This window comes from Nannobrachium achirus (assembly GCF_963921795.1).
Source record: "Nannobrachium achirus genome assembly, chromosome: 7".
In the NCBI taxonomy this organism is placed as follows: domain Eukaryota; kingdom Metazoa; phylum Chordata; class Actinopteri; order Myctophiformes; family Myctophidae; genus Nannobrachium; species Nannobrachium achirus.
In genome coordinates this window covers 43,406,015-43,421,171 of record NC_137816.1, presented here as the reverse complement: position 1 = coordinate 43,421,171, position 15,157 = coordinate 43,406,015, and the positions used below count along the sequence as shown (strand labels likewise).

The 15,157-nt window shown below is 43.4% G+C and overlaps 1 protein-coding gene across 1 annotated transcript in view; it reads right to left on the bottom strand.

Annotated features, from left to right (window-relative positions):
* Window positions 1-280: 280 nt before the first annotated feature.
* The window catches only part of LOC308288772 (MAM domain-containing glycosylphosphatidylinositol anchor protein 1-like), a gene marked incomplete at both ends in the record, with an annotated part of 178,278 nt that continues 163,401 nt past the window's right edge, over window positions 281-15,157 (bottom strand). The window contains 3 exons of the mRNA XM_080730242.1: window positions 281-323; window positions 1,913-2,024; window positions 3,294-3,402. Of these exons, the coding sequence (XP_080586368.1) occupies window positions 281-323; window positions 1,913-2,024; window positions 3,294-3,402 (264 nt within the window). The remainder of the gene's footprint in view (window positions 324-1,912; window positions 2,025-3,293; window positions 3,403-15,157) is intronic.

The window sequence follows — 15,157 nt, the reverse complement described above, 5'->3', positions numbered from 1 at the left end:
GCAGGCTGATACGCCTGCTCTCGCCTGGATAAGCTCGGGCAACGACAAATTCCCAGTTACGTGATTTATGTGTGTGGCGTTGTACCAAACATGTCAGAGGCAATCATCATTCATTTCAGGAGAGCCACACGCCCTCCGTGTGCGTGTGTGTGTGTGTGTGTGTGTGTGTGTGTGTGTGTGTGTGTGTGTGTGTGTGCGTGCGCGTGCGCGCGTGTGTGTGTGTGTGTGTGTGTGCGTGCGCGTGCGTGTGCGTGTGTGTGTGTGTGACAGGTATGATGTATCAGTAGTGTGATGGTGCCAGGCCAGCCTGCTCTCTCTGCATCCTGTAAGACGCAGGGAGCAGCAAACCCTCATGGGAGAGGAGAATGTGCTGGCAGCAAGAGCTCTGGCACAGGAACATAGGTTCACACACACACACGCACGCCACACACACGCACACGCGCACACACGCACACGCACACGCACACACACACACACACACACACACACACACACACACACACACACACACACAACTTACGGTCATGTGGCAGGTTCTTGATCAAAGGTGCCATTGATGTTGTGTTGCTATGTACTCTATTTTGTAAATTCCAATACTCTGTCACAATACATCACTTAACTGTCTCTGTAATTAGCTGAAAAACACATTCTAATAACACACTAATTCACAATTTCATGATCACAAACCCTTTGAAGAAGTTTCCCAACAAAACATTGAAACACAACCTACAGTAGGCTAATCCAACCGGACAAAAACTATGTTCAGCTTTCAGAAGGGCTTAACTGAGCCAAAGAAAGAGTTCTGAATGCCAGACCTATAGCTCATTAAGCTCAATAAATCCTGCCAGGCAACATCGTGGCCCGTTCCATGGCTTGAGCCACTGAAGCTGTGTGTACAGCCGGCGCTGGTGCCGGTGGTTTCACCACCTGGATCTCCCTCTGGCGCCCTGTGGGACATTTATCACAGGTACGGAGGTTTTGCGACAGGATTTGTTCATGCATGGTCACTCAGCGAGGGATTACAGTGATGTGTGTACCTCCTTGAGGTTGGCCCACGAGACTAGTACTTCCTAACCACCTCAGCTCTCTTAAAAAACTATCGCAGCTTTTTCTAGTGGCAGAATGAAGCCTTGGGCAGAATGCGGACACCAAACTAATTATTGCACGCACACCTTGACCAATCACACGCAATAAACTGTCCAAACCTTTTTTGGGCTATAGTATTTTGGAAACATGCAGGCACTGCCAAAGGTTTTAACGGCATCACCCACTTTTTTCCTCCACCAATTCCCAATTCCTCACACCAATTCAGGATCTGTCCCAGTTACACTCCCTACTGAAAAGGTGCCTGTGACAAAATTGTAGGAGTCGCTAGAGCAGCGACATACAATGCCTTATTGCCTTCCCCAAGAGGCTTCCCTCCCAATGGACACCGCCAATTGTGTTCGTTGAGCAGGGACGTGCAGAGAATGTTAGAGGCAGGGACTGATTTCTAAAAGGGCCTTTTGGTGGAAATATCGAAAATAGCCAACCTCCAAGCTCACAATGTGTCGCAGAGCTTGGAGGTCGGCTATTTCCTGTGCTTCAAGCACAGAAAATGAACACTGAACTAAGCATAATCAAGTCAATACTGGAGTTGTGGTGTAACAGCATGGATTTCTACACAGAGAGGGCAATTCCTTAAACATAAGATGCTGCATTCACGTTCAGGAGAGTTTGGACAAGCAATTCTCTTGAACGCCGCCTTCAGGTATGGCATGGAAAGAAACGCAAATGCACCCCGCATTTGCGTTTCTTTCACCATAGCTGCATTCATTGTTCTGGAGAGGGCACTTTTTACAGACGGATAAAAGGACCTTTGATGTCTATGTGTGCACCTGCCTGTCGTTGAGGCACCGAGGAGGAACTTTACCCCTGTGCCACCCCGACCCCACAGATCAGGAACTTTACCCCTGTGACACCCCGACCCCACAGATCCTCAATCTCAGCCTGATAATGATCCATTTGTCTGTGCAGTGGTCCTCCTGTGCAGCCCCACAGGACCCACACAATGCCACACATACAGAGGAGCTTTGCTCTTCCTGTTTACACCTTCATCTATTATTCACTGCATCACTCCCAGTGCACCTTTACACACACACACACACACACACACACACACACACACACACACACACACACACACACACACACACACACACACACACGCACAGGGACGTGCAGAGAATGTTAGAGAGGCAGGGGCTGACATTTTTAAAAGGGCCTTTTGGCAAAAATATTGAAAATAGCAGACCTCCAAGATCAGCGACGCGTTGTGAGCTTGGAGGTCGGATATTATCGGTGCTTGATACGACACTAAATGAAGCATAATCAAGTCAATACTGGATACGTGGATGTGGATTTCTACACAGAGAAATCTTCCAGGCCCTCACATCATGGATTTAGAGAGCTAAAGGTGTCTTGTTAATGATTCCCTGTTCTCATTGTGTCTTTTTCTTGTCTCTAATGGTCTAATGGTTTGCCATGGCTTGCTGCGTGTTGTCTCACTGGCTAAAGACACACAATAACAAAATCATCTATTTCAGCAGATTGTAAGATTAACAATGATTTCTATAAAAGGTTCTTGAGTCTTTACACTGAAAGAGTAATCTAGTTGACGAGAGTGTTAAATGTGCACAACACTCCCTTGTATCCAGTGTTATGAACTAAATATGATGTTATTAATGTGTCATTATCCAGTGCCTTGAACTAAATGTGATGTTATTTATGTGTCATTATCCAGTGCCTTGAACTACATGTGATGTTATTAATGTGAGTTTCATGAATTAAATATGTTATTAGGCACATTGTCCTATTAAATGACAGGAGTAATTCACCCCCAAAATGACTTTTTTCCTGTACTGATTACTCATGCCATGGAGACTTGAGTTCAATAAAAAATAAAATTAAAATAAAAAATGAATGTTTCGCATTCCAGACAAAAATTTGATTATAGTACATTTGCCCCCATTGATTCGGGATTTGGGTCCCCATCTGGAATCAATACTGGTAAATTTACTATTTACTTGTCTTAGGAATGCAAAAAAATACAACAATAAATAAATAAATAATAATAATAATACAAATATTAAACTCAAGTCTCATGGTATGAGTAATCAATAGGAAAGAAGTCATTTTGGGGGTGAACTACTCCTTTAATGAATGTTTCCTTATAATATAAATGCATGGTCAGTATTCACAGTTTCACACATTAACAGACTCACTCAGCGTGCGTGCGTGCGTGTGTGCGTTACCTGCGCTGGTGGCCATGTCTTCAGGCTTGCATTTCCCCCTGGTGATGGACACGTCATCAATAGCGATGTCACCCTCATAGCTAGGACCCCGTATTCCCTCAAACACAATCTGGATGGGGGGGGGGGGGTTATACAGAGAAGAAGACAGAGATAGGATAGAAGGGGCCATTAAAGGGGAGCACACACTGAACGCGGACGGCTGCGCAGCGTCGCGTCGCGGTATCGACACACGCTAAGTGCCGCGCGGTAACCCCAACTGGATTTGGCGCGCTGCCACACAGCCCATCCATTTCCCCCGGTGGGGGAAAAATAGAACAGCAGCGTATCGGCGCGGCAGGCGAGGCGGCAGACCTGCGGCTGCGCGCGTCTGACGGCGCCGGTGTGGGTTAGTTCATTGAAAATAACAGGGCCGTATTTTTTGACGCGCCGCTTCCGCGCCGCCTCCGCGCCGCCTCCGCGCCGCCTCCGCGTCCAGTGTATGTTCCCCTTTAGTGATGGGGTGTGGTAGCCTGGTTCGCTAGCCACGCCCCTTTAAGAATATGTTTTTGTGATTCAGGTCTGGTGACGCTCTCATTCAAGAGGTTTTCCTCGGTTGAAATTCCGAGCGAGCAAATCAGCGTCGCTTCAACTCTATGGCGTTGGGACTTGTGAACAGCGTGGGTGGGGTTTTCCCAGAACTCATGTGCGTTTCCAAGTAAGCCAGCGCCGCCGCTGGACCGTACCGTACATTCCCAAACATAAACATCGCGTTGCCCTCCCGCGGTAACATGCGATTGTATCGATCTCGCTATGAAACATCAGTAGCAGACATGTTTTACTGTGTTTGATTACTAGTTAGTAGCGCTCCTATTCTGCCTGTTTCTTTGGTTAGCAAGTAGCAACAGGTTAGCCAGCCACATAACAACACTAATAGACCATATTCACGGCCCGCCCACTCAGCAACTTCCTGGTGCTGACGTCACGCTTTGAAGGGGAAAGCCCTTAGAGTTAACACAGAAATCGCAATTTAATGCAATTTCCGAATAGTAAAGTATACAATACGGCTAGCATGATCAAGAACACAATAGTAAAAGGCACAAAGCATTATAATTTACTTTACCTTTCGAAATAATGGTTTGTTGGCTTTAAGTCCAGCGATTTCTGTGTTATTTTAGCAGGGTTTACCCTTCAAAGCTGACGTCAGCACCAGGAAGTTGCTGAGAAATTTGCTGAGTGGGCAGGTGTGAATAGAGCCTATAACAGCTACATCATCTGCTTTGCTACTATTGTGATTGGTCAGACAGTGAACCAATCGCAGAAGACTGCATCTTTGGCAACGCCCATCCCAGAAACTGCATCAGGTGGAAGCACTTTATTCAGACTGAATAATGGAGTGAAACGAAATGTCAGTTCAGGCTGAGTGTCCGGCTAGGGGTGGTGTTAAAGTGATTATTTTGCTTATAGTATGTGCTCACATACAGTAGCAGAGCAATCAGTGTGTACACAAAACATAACAAGTAAAAAAGTCAAACTGTCATCAGATTATTATTTAACCTTAACCGTTATCCAAAGTCATTGGCCGGGTTTCCGAAAGCAATTTTAGCCCATCGTAGCTCACACATGGTCGTAGAGACCAAGCCCCGACCGTCATGTTCCTGTGTTTACATGGGTTCGGGCAGAGCGACTTATTAAGCCCCCTACAACTACACCATCATTCAGATTTCACACAAACGAAAAAAAGTGCTTAATTAAGTCTCACACCTGTCTAGATACGGTACGGCATTCTATAATTACCCATGTCCTCCGTGTTCTTTAATAAGAAGCCTTTTGTGTGTCTGTGTGTGTGTGTGTGTGTGTGTGTGTGTGTGTGTGTGTGTGTGTGTGTGTGTGTGTGTGTGTGTGTGTGTGTGTGTGTGTGAGGACCGACTATATCTCCTGACATAATGTACTTTCTGTCTAACCATAACAAAGTCACATGTATATGCATCGCAATTATAATATTAAATTTAACTATCATCATTAATATAATGTCAATGACATTTTGTCAGGTGTGTGCTCTGAACAATACACAAATAACTGTAACCAGACGTGCAAGGTAAAAAAAAAAAGAAGAAAAAAAATACAACAAAATATTCTTTCTTTGACCCCTTCAGAATGAGACAACAGGGACCAAGAAATTCTGTCAAATTATATTATAAAATATTCTTGTTTGACGCCGCTGGCGGGCCATTTATTGTGCAATATACCGGTAGGAATGAAGCCGCGGGCCGTATCAAATTTGTCATCTTTGGACTACCCTGTCATAGGAGGACGGCCATAGAGCTGTGTGAGGAGATTAAATGTGGTGACTAACCCCCCCCCCCCCCCCCCCCCCCATGGTGTACATATGGCTTCTGGGTAATCCACAGCACACACATGCAGGAGAGGAGAGAGCCAGGACACAAAAGGTACATGTCAACAGCACAACGTGTCCTCATCTCACAAGTACAGATTAATGTTGGACACACAGAGAGAGAGAGAGAGAGAGGCAGCATGTGTACTGTATGTGTGTGTACATGGTGAGAGGGGGGGGGGGGGGGCAGTGTGTGTACTGTACTGTGTGTGTGTGTGTGTGTGTGTGTGTGTGTGTGTGTGTGTGTGTGTGTGTGTGTGTGTGTGTGTGTGTGTGTGTGTGTGTGTGTGTGTGTGTGTGTATGGTTAACCCCCGGGTGTTTGTTCTATTGAACAGCACATTTTACAGAATTATGACAAAGTGTGTAATGAAGTGACAGACTGGGAGGACAATGAGGCAGCCTGAGATGGTAAGACTGAGCAAATCCGATACAGTATTGCAGGGGTCTTCAACGTTTTCAAGCCGAGGACCCCTTAGTTGAGAGAGAGATGAAGCAGGGACCCCCACAACCTTTTCAGAGATTTCATATTTGTTTGACAGTACAATCATCAGTGTATTTTGGATTCATGTCAATTTCAGATATTTAACCACTTGAACCATCAATAGTTAATAAACTTGACATTTCACTATGTACTTAGTCTGTTCTTTCCCCCTGTACACCAAACCACCAAAAATAGCCGATCTACAACGCCTCACAGTGCGAGGCGTTGTGAGCTTGTAGATCTGCTATTTTTGGCTAAATAGTTGGGTCAAAACTGGCAGTTCCATGACCGTGGAGAGCAAAGGTCCGTTTCTCAATGGATTTGTCATCTAGGAGGGTTATTAAACAAATTTGGCCGGGGTGTCTTTTTCAAAATGCCTGGGAAAATGTCTCTTTCACTTACACTATAAAGGAAAAAATGACTCCCAAAATATCTGCTTTAAGTGGGATGTGAGGGGTCAAACTAGGGGTTTTTAATTATTCTGAATCCATTGCAAGCATTTGTTTTGCATGAAAAACATTCCTTGGGCTAAAAACGGACCCCTAAAGACTGTGAAAATTGATGACTCATCACTAAACCATCGTATTGTGGGGCCATTTCTTGCCCAAGGAATGTTTTCATGCCAAACAAATGCTTGCAATGGATTCAGAATAATTAAAAAACCCTAGTTTGACCCCTCACATTCCACTTAAAGCAGATTTTTTGGGAGTCATATTTTCCTTTATTGCGACCGTCAGGGAGCAGTTTACTATGAAAACCTCCACCGGCCGTCCGTCCGTCCGTCCGTCCGTCCATCACACGTCACACGTCACACCTTTGCCCTGCTCATATCTCCGCATCAGTATGACATCACACCACATGTGTACACAAACCTTTGTGTACGTTGCTGTGGCAACAGTCTGTTGTTGCTGGTCTGTTAGTGTACGTTAGCAACCACCTTAGCAACCATGGTTTTACCCTAGCAACCAACTGTTTACCCTAGCAACCAACTGTTTACCATAGCAACCATGTTTTTTTACCCTAGCAACCAACTGTTTACCATAGCAACCAGATACGCAGAGCAGGGATCTCCATATATGGGCATAAACAGGTGACATCACACTGATGTCAGATACTCAGAGCAGGGATTTCTCCATAATATATGGGCATAAAAGGGATTCTGTTAGGGATCTCCATATATGGGCATAAAAGGGATTCTGTTAGGGATCTCCATATATGGGCATACAAGGGATTCTGTTAGGGATCTCCATATATGGGCATAAAAGGGATTCTGTTAGGGATCTCCATATATGGGCATAAAAGGGATTCTGTTAGGGATCTCCATATATGGGCATAAAAGGGATTCTGTTAGGGATCTCCATATATGGGCATAAAAGGGATTCTGTTAGCTGTTAGTGATCTCCATATATGGGCATAAAAGGGATGCTGTTAGGGATCTCCATATATGGGCATAAAAGGGATTCTGTTGGGGATCTCCATATATGGGCATGAAAGGGATTCTGTTAGGGATCTCCATATCAGAGATTGCGTTAGACCGGGAATTGCCGGATTTGACCGATTTTTTATGGCCAAGACCGAAAAATAAAATTCCTCCCGGACATCCTGACCGATTGAAAAACCAATGGTCATTTATCATTATCGCCGTCTGCTCCTCATGCGCAGGCTGCCTGCCTCTCTCTCTCTCTCTCTCTCTCTCTCTCTCTCTCTCTCTCTCTCTCTCTCTCTCGCTCGCATCGCCCGCGCGCTCCCCCGTTCTCTCTCTCTCTCTTTCTCTCTCTCGCTCGCTCATTTCAGTGTCAGTTTGCGATGCACGCACAGCATGTAAAGCCATGGGAATTAAGGAATGCACGCACGGTCAGCAATCAACCCATAAACAAACATTATACACTTGATTGAAGTTATGAGGAGAGGAGATGGAGTGGAGACAGTAGGAAGAACAAAGCCTTTTCAACTCTCCCAAAGTTGCATAACATGGACGCACTGTCACCACTCGACAGTGAGTATTGGATTAATTGCTGGCCAGATGAATATCAACCTTTTCATTATTCTGAAGTCAAGACATGGTATTGTATTGTTGGCATGAAACATGATGCAACAGAAAGACGTTGTTGTGAAAGCAGTGTGCGTGTGCCACATGCAGACAGCCTGCGCGAACAGCGCGATTAGTCCAATATAATTAATTCCCTTATGCAAGATTGAAGCGTTTTTTTCTTTTTAGCCTATACTTTTTCATTCAATTCGTTTTCAGTCCCAACTATGCAGTAGGCCTAATACTTTAACTGTTGCTATTGGCTGTTTGTGCACCTGCTTGTAATGTATGCATTAAAATGATTATGTCCGGTATATTCTTCAGATGTCCGGTAAATTTTAATCATGCCGGTCACGGTGACCGGCAGTTAAAAATCCTAGCGCAATCACTGCTCCATATATGGGCATAAAAGGGATTGTATCCCAGATGATGCCCTGTTAGGAGATCCACACTAACAGAATCCATATATGGTCCTACCGACAGCTGCTATAAGCCAACCCTGGTGATAAGGTCTGAGTCGAAGAAATGCTTCTTTCCTGGCAAGAATTGCCCCTTTATACTGTAGGGCTCGTTTGTGTATTGTATGACATCACGCCACATCATCGGCTGAGGACTGTGTGATGTCATCATATCTCCATATATGGAGACATAAGTTGCTCATGCCCAAATATGGGCTGGTGAGGTCAGACTTAGTGTGATGCGTAGGTTATCTCCATATATGGAGATTCAACTTCAATGAGTAACCATGGCAAACTGTCAACTGCCCGTATGTCTTGATAATTGGTAAAACAAACTTTTGGCCTATTTGTGGAGATAAGCGACCAACGGTCGCTTATCTCCCGATTAGGGAGTCTTACTGGTAGTGTAGTAATAGTAAGTGAATGACTCCCAAAAGATTTATGGTGTAAGTGAATGAGACTGAAAATTACCCTAGCTGTCAAACATTTTCCCAGCCATTTTAAAAAAGACACCCCGGCCAAATTTGTTTAATAACCCTCCTAGATGACAAATCCATTGAGGAACGGACCTTTGCTCTCCACGGTCACGGAACTGCCAGTTTTGACCCAACTAAAAGTTCTCCGAATATGGACTCTAGGGTTCAAGTGGTTAATATAAAAAAGGTGTGTGTGTGTGTGTGTGTGCGTGCGTGCGTGCGTGCGTGCGTGCGTGCGTGCGTGCGTGCGTTCGTGCGCGAGAGAGAGAGAGAGAGAGAGAGAGAGATGCTATGAATAACAGATACATACAGTAAGGGCAGAGAAAGTGAGGTGGAGAGAGAGAGAGAGAGAGAGAGAGAGAGAGAGAGCTCAAGGGGATGAGAATGATAGGGAGACTAGAATGATGCACTCAGAACAGTGCAAATCACCATCCATCATTCGGTGTGTATTAAAATTCACAGGACAATGGGATGGATGGCTTTGAAAAAAATAGCTTGTCAATGCTAATGTTTGGAGTGGACAGTGAACAAATTGTGCAGCATTGCGTTGTCACTAAAGACAAACATGACAGAAACAATACAGTAACTTCAAACACTATAGAGATACACTGGGAGAATCTATTACTAGCAATATATACAAGGAATAATTCAACTGAACACTGTCACTATGATGCCAAACTGGCAAAGACCCGAATGCAGAGTGTAAAAAGACACAGGGAATAACTTCACTGGGGTGAAGTTAAAAAAAATACAAAAAAATGGACGGGGGAGCAGCAGATCATGACGTGTAAACCTGCTTCATATCAACATGTTTCAGCAGTTTATAATATAATGTCTATAATAGGATGTTATTAGAATGTTATTAGGCACATTGTCCTATGAAATTACAGATTAGATCATGTTTCCTTAATATTAATGCATGTTTCCGTATAATATAAATGCATATGTCTGTTTTCACACATGAACAAGTTTTGCGTGTTGTTACTTGCAGTTGCTCAACCGGGCATACTATACAGCTGTGCAGTATGTATATAGTAATCTTGATAAAACTTCACCAATTATAACAAAACTACTTGACAGGAACAATGTTGATGTGACTCAGGGATTCCCAGAAAAATTATGTGTTTTACAACACAAGTGGACGGTAACAAAGTATAGGCCTACATTTACTTGAGTGTGGTACTTACTGTAAATACATGTTTTGAGTACCTGAACTTTGATTATAGGCAGATATTAATATTTTTGGATGTATTTTGGACTTTCACTCCACTACATTTCAATACTGTACATTTGACACTATATTTATAGGAAAGTGGAAAAGTACATTATCCTCCAAATCATTGTGTCATGATGATGTTTTTACATTAACCATTTGAACCCTAGCATCCCTATTCTGAGTCGAACATTAGCCAAAAATAGCAGATCTACAAGCTTACAACGTCTAGAGAGACGACGATTGCTCTGCAGTATAAGTCAGTCATTCAGAAAAATGAATATGAAAAATGGAAAAGTAATAACGACACTGAGTGGCCTATAGTTAGCGTTATGTGTTAGTCACCAGAGCTGTGTGTTAACATTATGTCTTAGTTGCAGGCCAAATGTTCTCTTTAAAACAGCCAGAGCTGGAAAATGTTGCGAAGGCATCGTTAATTAAGAGCACACAGGCAGTCGCAGGCCTCCAGCCTTCATCCATCATGGACTGCATTTCCCAGAAAACACACGCACACGCACACGCACACACACGCGCACGCACACACAGACACAGAGAGAGAGAGAGAGAGAGAGAGAGAGATAGAGAGAGAGAGAGAGAGAGAGAGAGAGAGAGAGAGAGAGAGAGAGAGAGAGAGAGAGAGAGAAGAATCTGGCATCATTACGACACAACTAGGAGGCCTCCACTGCTCATAAATAAGCCTGCTAATTGAGCTGTCATGGCTAATTGCTGCGAGGGAGACGAGCCTGGTGTGGAAGCGAGAAAGAGAAAGAAAGAAAAAGAGACAAACTGTGCAGTGGTTTATCCCCATCAATGTTTCCATGAACTTCAACCTCACTCCTGTTAGAGGTTTGAGTGACGTTAGTGTCAAAAAGCATTGTGAAGCAATACCAAGGATAGAAACTAGGGGCAGCAGAGTGCTTTATGTCTGTTTGACTATAGCAGTGTTTCTCAATCAGCGAAAGGGGGTCCCCCTTTCGCTGATTTTTTAATCCAAGTACCCCCTTTACCCGACAACAACATTTTCCCAACTGCAATTAACACATACAGCGCCTATCCCGAACATGTTCGGCTTTATTTCAATCCAATACAATTTTTTTTAATTATTTTACTTACCCTGAGCTGCTTGTAGAGCCGTGGGTGGTCCTGGCTCGTCCTACGCTAGCCAGCGAGCCATTTTACATGGTCCGACGATATATTCCATTAAAAATGGTTTAAAATACATTTTTGAGCCCCCCAATGTTCACCGAATGTTCAGCGCCGCTTCCGGAACGTAGTCCAGTGTGCCTATCCCGAACAGGTTCGGCTTTTTTAATGAAATGAATAAAATGATCCGAGGCCTTCTGAAGCCTGGGCCTAAATTTTCAATCCAGTGGCCGAGATCCGGCCGCCCCCCGGCCGGCCGTTAGCGAGTAACGTCGCCGCGAATCGCCGCCGAATCCAATGAAAAACCACATCTTTGAAGGTCCATATCTCTGGATTGTGTTTTTAGGGAGGCGGCGCGAGGTTTATTTACGGCGAAATCACCGAAAAATGATCTTTAAAATGAGAAAATGCTAATAGCTATTTTGTAGCCCTTTTCATCCGGGACCTTTCCATGACGTGCACGAACGTGAGCACGCGCGTCACTGCAACGTGAGTCCCCGGATGCTAATGCGCTCGCCTATGGGACAAACCCTGGCATTCTTTGGTGCCCTCTAGGGGCTGGCACTGGAAGCGTTAAAACCATAACTAGCGGTATATAACCCCCCTTTTCAAGAATACATATCACAAGGGAGTGAGAGTTTCAACACTATGGCCATAACATTTCAGTCCAGTTTTCATGTCAATAACTTATAACTTACATTCAAATAACATTAAAACACATACCAGTTGCCTGGCCTACCATGTAATTTGGGTTGGCAACTATCAGGTCAAGTTTCATTATTAAACATAACAGTAAATGTTTTTTTCTCCTTCTAATTCAATTATAGTTTATTATTCATTATTTAACTATGAATAATAGTATCATGATTTATACTTCTATGAAAAAAAAAAAAAAAAGTTTCTATGTCAGTGGTGCTCAAACCTTTTCATTTGAAGGACCCCCAACATTATATGTATTTGGCCACGGCACTCCATTTCAAATTATTGAGTTCCAGGGACCCCCCAGAAGCAAAATTTGTATATTCAAAGATTTGCACACATATTCACGACTTTTCAAAAATAGCTGATGCAAGCTCGCAGCGCGTCGGTGCCACACAGTGAGCTTGTCTCTGCTGTTTTTCAATAACTACAGTATACAACAATTAAGGCTCCTCCTTGGGCTCTAGTAACTCAGTCCCACTTTCCCCCACCATGTGACGCCCCTGACAATAGGCTTATGTTTGGGTTCATAAGAAACCACCTATAGGCCTATGAGAAGCTGTCTCATATAAGTTAACTTAATTTCTCCTGCAGTAAACATATGACTTATAAGATTAAAGGCCCTTCATGATTCAAAATAATCCATCCATCATAGAAACCTTTTTCTGATTGAACGTCTTGAAAGTTCTTTGTTATCTATAAATCAAATCTCTTCGCCAAAAATAGCAAATCTACAAGCTCAAAATGTGTTGTATTGTGATGTTTTTGTGAGTGAATAGATCATCTATTTTCACTGACTGTTTGTCCCAGAAGAGGGACACTATAGGATCTGTGTAGTTAAAATAGACCTATATGTTGTCAGACTAGTATCACTCTGTTAACTCACTGTTGTTAAAACCTGCCATAACATGAAGTCACAAGGGCGCTAGGCTTGAGCTTGCAATATGTCTTTTTACCTGTTATGAAGTATAGTTTATTTACAGTATTTATCCACATTTTGATGAGGGATATGTGTATCGAACTAGGGGTAAAATAAACAGTTTGAACATATATCAACCACAAGCACTTTTCTAATAAATTAAACATTTACATCACTTTCTCTTTTACAGTCTCAGTGGTACCTAATGTGCAGCAATCATATTATTCAATTTCATTTAATGATCTTTGTAACTTTCTTTTTATTAGTGTGGTTAGTAGTCTTTCTTTACTCAAGCCCTGGCATAATTTCTTCAACCGTATTGCCACAATATGAAACAGATTTCATAGTAACCCCATAACTCCTTTAACAATTCCCATGATTCCTTGCAGAACTCTGAATTCAAAGCAGTGAAACCGTTCTGGGGGTGTAGTTCACATCTTCATCGAGGGCAGCCACGTACAGTAACAGAGTGTGAAAGTGGCAAAAAGGGTTATGAGAGGTAAATTGAGGTAAACTTAAGACTAGATCAGTGATGGAGCGGAGTTTGGCATGAATGGGGCCCCCCTCTAAAACGAGATGGCACATCTCAGGGTTTAGTCTAATAAAGAAACTTGAATCACCATGAGTCCTAAAGAGAAGAAAGCTTAAGCACATGGCAGAGACACTTTATGAGTTGTTATTGTCTCCACCAGGCCATGTGCCAGGCAAAGGCTGGAGGCTGTTTTCGCTCCTGTCCATGTGCTTGTTGGCCAAGGAAGAACCTCTGCCACAATGGTTTTATTTTATTTATTTGTATTTATGTTATTTCTATTTTATATGTATTTACTTTTTCTTTCTTCAAATTAGCAAAATGTAGGCACTTTCATGTTTTGGCCTATAACTCTTGAACTCTTGAAGATCGTACAATCAAAAGTACTATTTTTCCTGGATTTTTTGAATCATGATGACATTCCTCACATGGACGCTCCTGTGCAATACAGTAATTAAACAATTAAAATCAATACCTTCAGCTGTGTTTACCTGTCAAAATGTCTGCTGTGAAATGGAGCAGTTCATTGTCAGCACAGCTGTTTACAGCTGTACAACCTGGTACACAACCCATCAACAACCTGACACAATCACCCACAGAAGAAAACCTTTGTTCTACCATGCTGTATGATTATGAATTAATATCTCTGCATGTTTTATTCCCTATATCCCTCCTGGCCTCCTCACCCCACATGGAAGGCACATCCACGCATGATTGCATCTTCCAACAGAGACTCATGTGTGTCTGCAGGCACACATTCATACTCACTATAGGCCTGAGCAATTTAATTTTTTTAAACAAATGTTTTTAGTTGGAAGTTTACAAGGAGTGGGGGGGCTTATTATTCGACTGTTATACATGCACAGACAAACAATTGAATTAGATCTTTGAATGTGTTTTCTCACTATCTGAATCACATCAGCCTGCTTATGCATCAGAGGCTGTCAAATTGGTTTGATGCAAATCTGAACATGTTTTCATTCCTACCATTCACGCTTTCTGCACTTCTAGAGAAATAAGAAAAAAAAGAAGGCTAAAAAGGCAACAAATAAACAATAGCAGCGTTGGCTGCTCTGAATTTTTATCCCACGATTTTTGTAACCCATTTATTTCACCCAGTGTCATTTGTCTAATGTAATCCTGGGCGCTACACTCCCTCTGCCAACCTGGGGAGACAACGGACTGACCTCATGCTTCCTTCTATGCACGAGGAGTCTAAGCTGCTGCTTTTCACCTGACAGGAGGGACTTTCCCCGGTTGGATGTAGCGTGTAGAAGGAATACGTTATTCCAACCAGTTCCTTTCCCCTCCATCAGGTGCCCCAGCAGGCAGTATATACACCAGGATTACTGCATGTTTTGTGTGAGGGTACCTACCCTATAGGAGACACGGGGAGAACATGCAAACTCTACACAGAAAGGCCCTTTTGCCAACACTGACTGATGCCCATAGCGTCCCCAGCAGGAATCGAACCCAGGACCAGCTGTGAGGCGACGGCGCTACCGACTGCGCCACCGTGCCCCCCATGCTGGTCTTCTTTAATTA